At 34.2% G+C, this 13898-nt stretch overlaps 1 protein-coding gene across 3 annotated transcripts in view; it reads left to right on the plus strand.

Annotated features, from left to right (window-relative positions):
* SMC4 (structural maintenance of chromosomes 4) overlaps window positions 1-13173 on the plus strand; it is a 36301-nt gene extending 23128 nt beyond the window's left edge. For all 3 annotated transcript variants that reach the window (XM_045811568.2, XM_045811577.2, XM_045811587.2), the window contains 12 exons: window positions 211-372; window positions 2755-2980; window positions 3058-3137; window positions 3970-4122; window positions 5138-5264; window positions 8771-8960; window positions 9962-10106; window positions 10397-10570; window positions 11005-11187; window positions 11328-11560; window positions 12076-12259; window positions 12704-13173. In XM_045811568.2, the coding sequence (XP_045667524.2) occupies window positions 211-372; window positions 2755-2980; window positions 3058-3137; window positions 3970-4122; window positions 5138-5264; window positions 8771-8960; window positions 9962-10106; window positions 10397-10570; window positions 11005-11187; window positions 11328-11560; window positions 12076-12259; window positions 12704-12856 (2010 nt within the window). In that variant the 3' untranslated portion in view covers window positions 12857-13173. The remainder of the gene's footprint in view (window positions 1-210; window positions 373-2754; window positions 2981-3057; window positions 3138-3969; window positions 4123-5137; window positions 5265-8770; window positions 8961-9961; window positions 10107-10396; window positions 10571-11004; window positions 11188-11327; window positions 11561-12075; window positions 12260-12703) is intronic.
* Window positions 13174-13898: the final 725 nt, after the last annotated feature.

A 13898-nucleotide genomic window follows, 5' to 3' on the forward strand; every position in this document is an offset into this window, starting at 1 on the left:
GTCATGATTGCCTTTGCAGAAGGGGAAGGTTGAGTGAGAGGACACATATTTTTCATTGTGTACCCTTTTTGTATTTTTTAAACCATGCATAAGTATAGTTTTTCAAGTAAAAGTAATGAAAAATCTGTAGAAATTGTAATGAAATGATCCTGTGCCTATTTCTTACTGATTATGCATTGATTTTTTTTTTCCCTTCCTCTTAATCATTAGGGGGATTTAGGAGCAATTGATGAAAAATATGATGTTGCTATTTCATCCTGTTGTCATGCATTAGACTACATTGTTGTTGATTCTATTGATACAGCCCAAGATTGTGTGAACTTCCTTAAAAGACAGAATATTGGAGTTGCAACCTTTATAGGTTTGGATAAGGTGGGTATTCGCAATCTACCTGTAATTACCTATAATTTAAAGTGCCAGATTGCTTTTTGATTTTGAATCCTAGCTTTTTTTCTATATAGTTATTTAGTGAACACCTGATATGTTTTGAGGATTCTTTTAGGTCCTGGGGTCATATAGTTGTAGGAAAAAACCATGTTATGCCTCCCCTAAAGGAATATCCATTTCCAGTATTAGAGTGACTAGTAGCTGTTTTTAACTTCCATCAACAATAACTATTTTTAAAAGAACAAAACCAAAAACCTTTATGGAGATAGAATTCACATACCATAAAATTCGCCATTTTAAAGTATAGAGTTCGGTTGGGTTTAGTATATTTATAAGGTTGTTAAGCCATGACCACTAATTCCAGAATATTTTCATCACCCCAAAAAGAAATCTCTTACTCATTCACAGTTACTACCTATCTCCCACAACTTATAATCTACTTTTTTTTTATTATTATTATTTACCTGTTCTGGACATTTTGTATAAATGAAATCATTCAATACATAGGTTTTTGTGTGTGGCTTAGTTAAGGTTTTCAAAATTTACATATATCAGCAGTTCATTCTTTTTATTTCCAAACTGTTCCATTGTGTGGATGTACCACATTTAGTTTATCCATTCTTCAGTGATGAACATATGTTGTTTCCATCTTTTGGCTATGTGGGTAATGCTCCTATGAACGTTCATATGCAGATTTTTGTGCAGACCCATGTTTTCAGCTCTCTTTGGTTAATACCTAGGATTAGAATTGCTGGGTCACCTGTTAACTGTTTAACTTTTTGAAGAACTGACAAACTTTCCCACTGTTGCTGTACCATGTCCTACCCATAATGTATAAAGCTTTCAGTTTATTTAATAGTCCTCACACCCTACGTGAAGTTCAAACATGGGGCTTGAACTTCCGACCCTGAGATCAAAACCTGAGCTGAGATCAAGAATTGAACACTTAAACTGACTGTGCCACCCAGGCACCCCTCTCGTTGTGGTTTTGATTTGCATTTCCTGATTACTAATGTTGAATATTTTTTCATGTGCTTATTGGCCATTTATCTTCTTTGGAGAACTATTAAAATCCTTTGCCCATTCGTTTATTGGTTTGTCTTATTGTAAGAATTTTTTTATGTATTTTGGGTGCAAATCTCTTGTCAGACATGATTTGCAAATGTTTTCTCCCATTCTGTGGGTTGTCTAAAGTCAACATTTTTTTTAATTTGGTTTCTTATGTTTTGTGTGTCATATATAAGAAACTACTACATAATCCAAGGCCATGGTGGTTGACCTTCTTTTTTCTTCTAAGAGTTTTGTAGCTTTAGTTTTTACATTTAGGTTTTTAATCCATGTTAATTTTATAATACAGTGTAAAGGGTCTAACTCTGTTCTTGCATGTGGATGTCCAGTTGTTACAGCGCAATTTGTTGGAAAGACTGTTCTTTCCTCATTGAATTTTCTTGGCATCCTTGTCAAAAATCAACTGACCATAAGTGTAAGGGTTTATTTCTGTATTCTTCATTTATCTGTATGTCTGTCCTTGCATTAGTACCATACTGTCTTAATTACTTTAGCTTTGTAAAAAGGTTTGCAATCAGTAGTCCTCTAATTTTGTTCCTTTGTTTCTTTCTTAAGTAGGCTCCACCTCTAGCGTGGAGCCCAATGCGGGACTAGAACTCAACCCTGAGATCAAGAGTCGGATGCTTAACCGACTGAGCCACCCAGGCACCCCAAATTTTGTTGATATCAAGATTGTTTTTGGCTATTCTGAGTCCCTGTAATTTCCATATGCATTTTAAGATCAGCTGGTCAATTTCGGGGGTGGGGGAGAGGTAACTGGGATTTTTAATGCAGGTTGCATTGAATCTGTAGATGAATTTGTGTAGTATTGCCGTCTTAATAATTTTAAGCCTTAACAGTCCATGAAGTGGGGATGTGTTCTATTTATTTAGGTCCAAATCCATACTATAATATTTTATAGCCTTTACAGTTTTTGTGTTTCTTTTGTTAAATTCCTGTTTTGGAGGTTTTCTGTCTCTTTTAATATGATTATCATTATAATTGGAATTTTTTAATCTCATTTTTAGGTTATTCATTACTGGTCTATAGAAATATAATTAATTTTTATATATTGATCTTGTATCCTACAGCTTTAGGCTGAAATCTTAGGTTTAATAGTTTTTTGTGTGTATTCCCTAAGATTTTATATAAGACATCATCTGTGAATAGAATTTTACAGTAACTTTTCTAATAGTAAAATAATCAATTATGCAGATATTCAGAACCTTGTATACATGTTCTTACATGATACACATGTATGTATCTTACATAAATGATACCTGAAAGAAATATTATTTTTCTTTTTTTTTAAACTTTTAGATGACAGTATGGGCGAATAAAATGACCAAAATTCAAACTCCTGAAAATACTCCTCGTTTATTTGATTTAGTAAAAGTAAAAGATGAGAAAATTCGCCAAGCTTTTTACTTTGCTTTACGGGATACCTTAGTTGCTGACAACTTAGATCAAGCCACAAGAGTAGCGTATCAAAGAGATAGAAGATGGAGAGTGGTGACATTACAGGGGCAAATCATAGAACAGTCAGGTAATATTTTTTTTCCTGCCATTGAGTTTATTTAATCTTGTTGGGGGAGACAACTAAGTCTGACTTCTGTTCTGTAGGTACAATGACTGGTGGTGGAAGCAAAGTAATGAAAGGAAGGATGGGTTCATCAGTTGTTGTTGAAATCTCGGAAGAAGAGGTCAGCATATATAAAATCATCGTCACAGCTTTTTTTTTAATGTGTAACATATATACTATAAAATTCAGCCTAAGTGTACTCAAATTTTAAGTTAACAGATCAAATTTTGTATAAATGACATAAGCTGTGGGAATATTTTTTAACATAAAACCTTTAAAGCTGTAAAAATAAAACATGTTAATTAGAAAGTATATGCTCAACATATGTATCTTTCTAGTATTACATTTGGATCATATGGATATTTCATAATTTAACCACTCAATAATTATTTGACATTTAATGGTTTTTTTTCCACATACAGTTATTGCTGCAGTACGTAATTGCTTTTTCTATTTCAAAATAATTTAAGTATAGCAGAGACTTCTGATGCATATTTCCAAATTTTATTTCAAAATGTTTAACATGACCACAAGTATATGAGAAGGTCAAAATGTCTAGAAAAAACTGTTCCTTCATCCCCTCGGAACACTATACTTTTTTATTCCTTAAAAACATACTTCGATGTCCTGGATACCGAACTTTTTCCGAAGAGGTATACCTTGATTTTTTTTTTCCCCCCATATTTTGAAATAGTTGCTATCCTTCCACTTAAACATTTTCATGGTGTAATAGGTAACTAACTATACAGCACTTAAAATTATCTTCCCATCTGATTCTGTGATACAGAAATTAGTTTGACCACCTCCTAAGCTTTAGGATTGGGAATCGGAACTGGGTTTTTGGTTTTATTCTAGTCTTTAAAATCAGAAGTTTGGTTGTCTTCATAGGTTGATTTGGCTACTAATCTGAAATAACTCTTGGAGTAAACTTATTTCACTGGTATTCTTTGTAGGTAAACAGAATGGAATCGCAGTTGGAGAGAGACTCTAAAAAAGCAGTGCAAATCCAGGAACAGAAAGTACAAGTGGAAGAAGCGGTAGTTAAGTTAAGGCATGATGAACGAGAAATGAGGAATACGCTAGAAAAATTTACTGCAAGCATCCAGGTACTCTTGTCCGTATTAGCTAAAACTGTTGAAATTCAGTAGCATTTGGCAGAAGCATTTTGTTGTTTGCTTATAATTTTAGAATATGAGGGAGGAGAGTGGGTCTCTAGATGGAAGTCCTGTGTCTTGATTTCATTTCCCTGAGTAATAATGGATAAATGCCCTGTTGCAGTTTTGTTCTAACCGCAGGTGTTCTTGGTTTCCATTTATACTCCATGAAGTCTTCCCTTAACATCTATGTGAGCCTTTATTTTCATTCTCTTTTCAAAGTAAAATGCTTCTTAATTATGAAAAAGCAGTGCATACCTACTTTTAAAAAAACAAAAAAGTTAGCAGAAAATACCCAGAAGATTATCACCCTTAATTTGTATGTATATCCTTCAACTTTTTAATATACTTAGTCTTCGTGTATATGTTTATGGTAGATATGGATATGTGCATAGATTTTTAATGAATCATACTAACTTTTCTTAGTAAATTGTGGTTTTCTTTCCGAGCCAATGTAAATTTACTTTGTTTGCAGCAGCATTTGAGCATTTTGTTTGTATCACAATTTATAAATGCTTTTCCATGTTATTAATATTGCTGTGTTTAAAATATCCTTGTCGGGTGCACCTGGCTGGCTCAGTCCGTGAAGCATGAGACTCTTGATCTCAGGGTTGTGAGTTCAAGCCCCAGGTTGGGTGCAGAGATTACTTAAAATCTTGAAAATAAGTAAATTCTCCTTCTTAGGTCTATCTTTATACACTCATCCAATTAAATTAGGTTAGATCCCTAAAATAAGTTTGCTAATCTGCACCAAAAAATGCATTTTAACTTGTTTTTATGATGAATTACAAATTTCATGTGTTGGCCATTTTCATGTTTTAATATTAATTGTTCATGTTTTCTGTCCCTTTCCTGTTAGTATTTTCTCCTTAAAGATTTTAAGTATATTTATTTCATTCAAAGTGTTTAGGGCAAATGTTACTATTAAGTTAAAATATTGACCTATAATGTTAAAACATTTCTGTAGCGTTTATCAGAGCAAGAAGAATATTTGAATGTCCAAGTTAAGGAACTCGAAGCTAATGTACTTGCTACAGCCCCTGACAAAAAAAAGCAGAAATTACTAGAAGAAAATGTTAGTGTTTTCAAAACAGGTATGTTTTAGGATACAAGCTTATACATGATTTCTTCTTCCTCTTTTTTTTTTTTTTTTGAGATTGTCAGAAATATGTTTTTAATGTTTTAAAATGTTTAACATAGTTTATAGAATAAAAATAGCAGCCACATACTTCTGTGCAAGTCACTGCTCTGTGTCATTGTTTCTGTTATTTCGTTCTTAAAAGGTTATAAAGTATTTTTAAGTACTTCATTTGACTGATAAGAAAACTTAGGCACAGAGTGGTTTATATGCTTTGCCTAAGGTCGTATAGCATGTGGTGATAAAGGAATTGAGGACCAAGGCAGTCTGATTCTAGAACGCATGCTCTTAACTTTATACTTTGTATATTTGGCCCAGTCCTTACCGTTCAATATAGTAGTTATTTTATAGATTTAGGAAACTTGCGTATCACTTAAACAAAAGCATACAGGAAATAAGTGGTATACACATGAAGAAAAAGTCTTTGTTTGAAAACTTAGAAAACATGTTTTCCTTCCAGAACTTTTTCTTCTTGTGTACATGTAAATATGTGAGGTTCCACCAATATCATCAAGCAAGAAAAGGAATTCATAGGCTTATAGGCAGAATTGGCTTTGAAGTTGAAATCCCCTAATTATGTACTTGAGCAGCCCTGCTGCTTGTTCCATGTTGGCTTCAATCAAACATAGATGTGCATCTTATTGCGGGAGGAAGGCGTGATGGGTTATGATGACAGACCCCTTCCTGACTACAGTATCTTAGCTAGCAACTCCAGTAAACACTGTAAGCCTTTTGTCACATCCTCAAGAAAGACCCCTGTTACGGTTCGGTTTGTGAGCCCAGGAGGACAATACTGATTGTCCAACAAAAGAATTAGTTGGGGTGAACTTGTAGTAATTATCCAAATGCTCCAAAAATGACAGTTTTCTTCCAAAAGAAAAAGAGGTAAAAGATGTTAAGTAGACATGTCCATATGTACATTGAATATTCACCAGTACCCATATTAACTTTTTATTTTTGTGGTCCTGCATTTTTGTCTGAATTTTTAATATTAAGATATTCACTCAAATAGCATTTGCTACTGGCCATGGCCAGGTTTGTTTTAGGTGCTGGTGATTGAGCATTGAACAAAATGAACTCCCTCTGTTTAAGGATCTCACACTTCAGATGAGGAAGCTGTACTTTGCATTTTGTATTGGATTGTGCTAAGTGATAATAAAACAAGGGTTGGCAGGGGATGGGAATCAGACACAGTGGTTAGATGGACCTCTACTAGAGATACTTGAGCAGAGACCCAACAGAAGTATGAGTGCTAACCATGTGATACTTGGAAAAAGCGTTCTAAGATCATAGAGGAGTAAGTACAAAGACCCTGAGGCAGGAGTATGCTGGGAGTCTCTAGGAACACAAGGAAGCGAGCGTTGCTAAAGTAAGAAAGGAAGAGTCCGGATAATGTAGGGCTTCATAGGCCAGGTCTCCAAGAGAAATAGCCACTGGAGAGTGATGTACAGGGAAGTGGCATTATCTGATAGGATTTTTTGTTCCTTGCATTTGTTTTGGATCTGTATTTTGTTATTGTGGACACATTGACTTAACCCACGCTCCTCTTTCCCCACACATACCCACAGTATTTGTTGTGACTCCTTTCATGGTACCTTATTGTCAACTGAGAGGCAAAAAATGTATGTGTCATTTATAGCAACATTTCACAGAGACTTCAGGAATCTGTATTTCATTCTTGTTTGAAAAGGAAGCCTTGACTTTATTAGCAGCCATATATATATAATCTTATGGAAATACTCGGTATTATCAATAGATTGTGTTAATGTGTAAAGGACCAATTTCTGCAAGCGTATCTTTAAATATTTCATTTTACATTAATTTAAAATTTTAAAAACATTTAATGTCTAGAGAATAAAGGGGGCAAGGTGGTTATAGAATAATGACTTCAAAATTAGATTATATATGCCACAGTTTTTTCCTCCTACTTGTAATAGACATACTACTACAGATATTTTTTTTTTAAAAGATGCATGGTAAATAACTTGAAAACAAGGAAGAAAATGTTCTAAAAGTTGGAACCTTTCCAGGAACATTCTGGCCCAGCCCCCAAGTGTAAGTTGTGGTGCCAGCCCCCATAGTAGCTGGTGCTCTATCCCATGAGTGAGCAGAGCACGCAAGCAGCCTAGTGGAATTTTGACTTAAGAAAATATTGACACTGTAAGCAAAACCATTCAACAGAGAGAGCTCCGGGGGTTGGGGGGATTACTAGTGTTGGTAACATAGAACTTTCAAAGTGTATATTTAATATCCTTAAGATAAAAGAGGGCTACAGAAGACCAAAAAAAGGGCAGAAGTTGTTTGTTTTGTTTTAGGAGCCAAGTGGTGATTTCAGAAATGTAAAAAAAATGAGTTGTTGGAATTAAATTCAATAGATGAGCTGAAGGGCACCTGGGTGGCTTAGTTTAAGCATCCAACTCTTGGGATTTTGGCTCAGGTCATGATCTCTGGGTCATGAGATCAAGCTCCCTGCTAGGCATGGAGCCTGCTCAGGATTCTCTCTCTACCTCTCCCTCTGCTCCCCCCACCCCCACTTGCTTGCTTATATAGTGCATGTGTGTGTTTGAGAGCATTGGATTGTTTACAGAATCATTAGGATGAGTTAAAGAAGGAAATTTTAGGTTGAACAATGAATAATTTCTAGAGGTATTCTAAAGAACAATCAGAGGATCTGTACTGCCTCTTACACAGTTGGAAAGTCCTCTCTCAAACTGGAATGGTGACACCGCAACTACCAACAACAGAAGCACATTGCACCTACTGTAATTTACACTGTCCAAGTTAGTGCCTGACAGTATTCACAGAGCTTTTGACTGGACACCAGAACTTCTAATGCCACCAAGAAAATGCAAATTTCTCTGTGACTGCTTGCCAGTAGAAACATGTATGCCTTCCAAATTATGTGAATTTTTTCAGTTGAATGGCGCCAAATTATGTCTGAACCCTAGATATAAGGAAATGTGGGAAATGTAACTTTTAGTTTTCTGTGCCACAGAGAAAAGTGCCAGTTCATCCTGGCTCCCCCACTATGTTACAGTGTGTGAGGGAGGAGAATAAAAGGTTAGCAGAATAAAATAACCAGTTTTGTTGGGTTTTTTTGTTTTACCACAGGCAAGTTAATAGGCATACAGTCTGAGGGTAAAAATCATTGAGACCAATAGTCAAGGAAGTACGTGAGAAAAAGTTGCAAAGATTTTTGAAAAGAGCCTGAGGGCATGAAGCCATTAAGAAATGTGGGTTATGCTATGGCTAAGCCAGAGTATTTAACCCTGTGTGGTTATAATACCATTTGTTTTGACATAGGGTGTTCTGGTTTTTTTTGAGATATACTTTTCCCCAAATGTCTAAAATTTCTTTTGTGTGCATCAGGTTAAAGGACTGAAGAAATTTATATATCTTAATAAGTGATTGTGTGTGAACCTAGAAACACAAATTGAGGTTTGTTTTTTCTTTTTATTTCAGAATATGATAATGTGGCTGAGAGAGCTGGTAAAGTAGAAGCTGAGGTTAAAAGATTACACAATATCATCGTAGAAATCAATAACCATAAACTCAAGGCCCAACAAGACAAACTTGATAAAATAAATAAGCAGTTAGATGAATGTGCTTCTGCTATTACTAAAGCCCAAGTAGCAATCAAGACTGCTGACAGGTAGAGTGTGTATGCTGCCCTGACCTGTCTTCTTCCTGCCTCCGTGTTGGAAAAGGGGTTTATATTTAAATATAATGTTCTTTAAACATTTCTGCTGTTACTTATTAAGCCTGTCTGACATGTTTGTTTATCTGATAGGGCTTTAGTAAAGGGAAACCTATAAACATTTATTTATGATGAGCGTTTCAAGTGGTAAACAGGTATGTCTTGGCAAACTCCCCACTTGTATGCACATAAAAATCTGTTTTATTTCTCTGGCTTTAGAGTAGTTAGATGGTTATTAATTTAAATAGATCTAGATCTAGGAGAATACGAAGTAAAAGTTAGACCTCTTAGTAAAATTGTCTTGGTAACTTAGTTTTTAGTTAACTGGATTATTCCATTGTCTTAACCATTCGTAGATCTTATTTTTAAAGTAATTTTTAAAGTATTGGTGTTTCTAGGTAATTAAAGCTAAATATGTATACAAAATGTAAGTAACTTTCTTTTATCTTACTAATCCATTTGTTATAATTTTATCTAGTTAAGTTACTGTGGTGTTTTGGCTCAAAGGTAGATAAAGCACTAATAAGCCATTTGTTTGTTAGAAGCAGAAGTTTGCCTAAACACACTGGTCAAAGTAGAAGTAGCTTTTATTAAGGGAAAAAACAGTCATTGTTCCCCTCCTTGTGAAACACAGGTTGCCCTAACTGGGAGGTATTATTTGAAGATATAACTTCATGGGTGTAGAGATTTAAGAATCTCAATCAGATAAGAAAATGACAAGAATATAATGATACAATGGACAATTTTGCTTCGTGGTCTAAGTTTAATTTATACTCAGAGTTTAATAAGATATACAACATCCCAGAAGTATGTATAACATAAAAACCATTTCAAGGATGGTTTAGTAAATGATAAATTTTAAGATCTGTGATAGTAAAATCTCTCCTTAAACTTTTATAAGCAGGATAACAAATCCCATGTTAGCATATTTTTAATGTATCATTTTGCTTGTTTAGAAATCTTAAAAAAGCACAAGACTCAGTCTTTCGCACAGAGAAAGAAATAAAAGACACTGAGAAAGAAGTAGATGATTTAACAGCAGAACAAAAAAGTATTGAGGACAAAGCAGCAGAGGTCGTACAGAACACAAATGCTGCAGAGGTAAGACTTGGAGATTGGAATGAATGGTATTTGAAGCAATTTAAAGATTTGGATTTATGACATCAGTACCTTGCATAGTAAGCACTCAATAGCTGAAAACTTTTGTGGCTATAATTAACATTTATTTGTATGATAAAAATGAGTACTGTAACTTTTCCGTAAATAAACTTTTTAAATGGAAGGGGCATAGGGAGAGATTGCTAATTTCTTCATCTCTGTAATGTAAAAATACCTGTTCTTTCTTTCCATTTGGGAAGATCATATCTATAGTAGTTCTTCTTGGTTTTTAGGAGTCCTTACCAGAAATCCAAAAAGAACATCGTAATCTACTTCAAGAACTAAAAATAATTCAAGAAAATGAACATGCTCTTCAAAAAGATGCACTTAGTATTAAGTTGAAACTTGAACAAATAGATGGTCACATTGCTGAACATAATTCTAAAGTAAAATATTGGCAAAAAGAGGTAAGATTGTTAGCATTTAGTTAAATGTCACTTTAAAATATCCTTTATGAAAGGGTTGTGTTTCTTGTTTCTATTTTGTATTTTTGAGATGTCGTGATTCTTAGTTTCCAGAGATAATCATTTCTCAAGTTTATAGGGGACATGATGAACAATATGTAGTCATGTCTATATATAGAAAAACCTGGGTAATGGTTCCATTCGTCAACATTTTCACCCAGGGCTGATTCAGAGATTTAACACAAGCCTACATGAACACTTTGGAACACTATAATTATTTTTCTTGATGCCCTTTGAGAAACAATTGCTACAGAAATTAGCCACAGTTCCTTAGTATATAGTGTTTTAGTAGATAGGTAATTTGTCATATTGTGGTTGGATTTTTTTAAACAAGAGTTCTGTGCCTTCCCTAACGCTCATCTAAACTGAACCTTTAGATTTCAAAAATATCATTGCATCTCATAGAAGACAATCCTCTTGAAGAGATTGCAGTTTTAAGCCCAGAGGATCTTGAAGCAATCAAGAACCCAGATTCTATAACAAATCAAATCGCACTTTTAGAAGCCCAGTGTCATGAAATGAAACCAAACCTTGGTGCCGTTGCAGAGTATAAAAAGAAGGTATGACTAAACTGTTCATGACTTAGTCAGAAGTTTTTAATCCTTAGCCTAAATTGTAAATTTTAATTTATATAATTAGCAGTTTTAACTCTTATCTCAAAAGAGTAACTGAATATGTTTTTCTCATTTTTTTTTCATAGGAAGAATTATATTTACAGCGGGTAGCAGAATTGGACAAAATTACTTGTGAAAGAGATCAGTTTAGACAGGCATATGAAAATCTTCGGAAACAAAGGCTTAATGAATTCATGGCAGGTTTTTATATAATAACAAATAAATTAAAGGAAAATTACCAAATGCTAACTTTGGGAGGTGATGCTGAACTGGAGCTTGTAGACAGCTTGGATCCTTTCTCCGAAGGAATCATGTTCAGGTTTGTAATTATACTGAGTTTTGGATACTCTTGTTACATATCTACATTATTCTCCAAACTGTCAGTATTTTTTAAGGGTGGGAGGTGAAGGTTAGATCTCCAGCTTGTTTTATTTGATGGTAAATACTGATTTGTTTACGTATTGGCAGTTTACAGCATAAATTCTGGGCAAGCAGCAAATAATTTTACACAATATTTGTCTAGTTCATCTTTTTAAATTTTTGAGCCATTTCAGTTTAAAATTTTGATTTTAAAATTCAAAGCAAAAAAAATGCACTGGAAACAGAAGAATAGCAGGAAGTGTTTACTGGCTTGCTATTTAAATCTTAAAATTTTGGTAGGTGTTCTTGTGTGTTCATTCTCCAATAACATTTTTATAAAATAACCCCAAAAACGTTTAGATCTGTGGAAAGTAAATTAGAGATCCCCAAGGAAGGTGGTAGAAGCCATTTACGGAAAACAAATCATGAAGTCTAGCTTTGCAAGTAATCTAATAAGAGATTTTCTTAATTCAGTGTTCGACCACCTAAGAAAAGTTGGAAGAAGATCTTCAATCTTTCAGGAGGAGAGAAAACACTTAGTTCGTTGGCTTTAGTATTTGCTCTTCACCACTACAAACCTACTCCTCTGTACTTCATGGATGAAATTGATGCTGCCCTTGATTTTAAAAATGTGTCCATTGTTGCATTTTATATATATGTAAGTAATCATTTAGAGGTTTTCATTCTAACAATACATATGGAATTCATTGACTTCTTACTTTTGAGCTTTTCCCCTGTACTCCTAATACCATGTCCTGTGGTATCAGAGACCAAGTCCTTTATTGGAACTAAACATTTCCAATTTGGACAAGTAAAATACAAACCGATAATGTAAATTAGTAGCAGAAACACAACTAGAATCTCTGGTCTCCTTAGATTTTTTTTTTCTGCTAGAAGACTTCTAGGCAACCATGCTTCCAAAAATACCCAGTTCCTCTCAAACTCAAATACTGTGTCATGAATTATCATGCTGTCATTCCTGTTCATCTTAATTATCAAAGTAATGTTGAATTTATTGCCCAGAAAAAACATTTCAGGGAAGTTTAGATGTTTATTATGATTTACTTGTTATTAATGCTTCTGTTTTTTCTTTCTTCTTTAGGAGCAAACAAAGAATGCCCAGTTCATAATAATTTCTCTTAGAAATAATATGTTCGAGATTTCAGACAGACTTATTGGAATTTACAAGACCTACAATATAACAAAAAGTGTTGCAGTAAACCCAAAACAAATTGCATCTAAAGGACTTTGTTGAATTTGTTTATACCCAGGATTCCTTAAATTGAATCAGCATAGATTCAGCATATTGTATTATTGAAATTTTCTATTTGTAAAGGATTATAAATTATGTAAAATACATATTCCTAAACGGGATAACTAACTGGTATGTGTTTTATGCTATTAGGAGATCTTTATAAAGCCTAATAAAATATTTTAGGGGCGCCTGGGTGGCTCAGTTGGTTAAGCATCTGCCTTTGGCTCGGGTCATGATCCCAGAACCCTTGTATCAAGCCCTATATCCCTCTCCCTGCTTGTGTTGTCTCTCAAATAAATAAAATCTTTAAAAAAATATATATTCTATATATCTGCTTCTAGGAGACTAAGAATCTGACAATTTTGTAAGCAGCAGGCTATGCAGAAAATAAGATGCCTGGGAGGGTCAGGTGATTTGCCCTTAGTTAGTCCCAGATTGTTACAAACAGAGTTAAAAGTGTGTAGAGTTCATGAACAGTAAGTTCTAAACTATGTCATGTTCAGATGCAGCATACCATCACGGATCTCTAATCTACAATGGAAAAGCCTGCCAACTAGTAAATAACAGTATCTTCAGGTATTCCATTTAATTTAATAGACAGTCACTGTATTTATTACCCAAACAATGGGAACATTTTTTTTAATTCTACAGGATGAAAATTTAAATATTTTATATGATTTTCTGTGTTTAAAACGTGCAAGAGGGCCAGAAAAAACAGACAATATCTGAACGTGAATAAAATACTCAGTAAAAAGGAATACCCATTATCATTGGTTGGTTCATAAAAAGAATGAAGTATGTAGGGGTTAACTAACTTAGGATAAATGGAAATTAAGATGATGGAGTGTTTGCCTGCCCACTTGCCAGGGCTCTTTTTCTTTGCTGCACCGCATCAGCTCAATGTTACAGTGCACCCGAAGTTGGCAACCACTTGGTTTTCAAGAGGAATTTTGGTACTGAATCAAGTCTTAGTCTTTGCCCTAGCTATTTTACGTCTAGATACTGATCCTAACTACAAAGATCCAACAAAGATGGTTTGTAT

Source organism: Ursus americanus, chromosome 20 (genome assembly GCF_024610735.1).
Source record: "Ursus americanus isolate L20-20 chromosome 20, mUrsAme1.1.p, whole genome shotgun sequence".
NCBI classification, from domain to species: Eukaryota; Metazoa; Chordata; class Mammalia; order Carnivora; family Ursidae; genus Ursus; species Ursus americanus.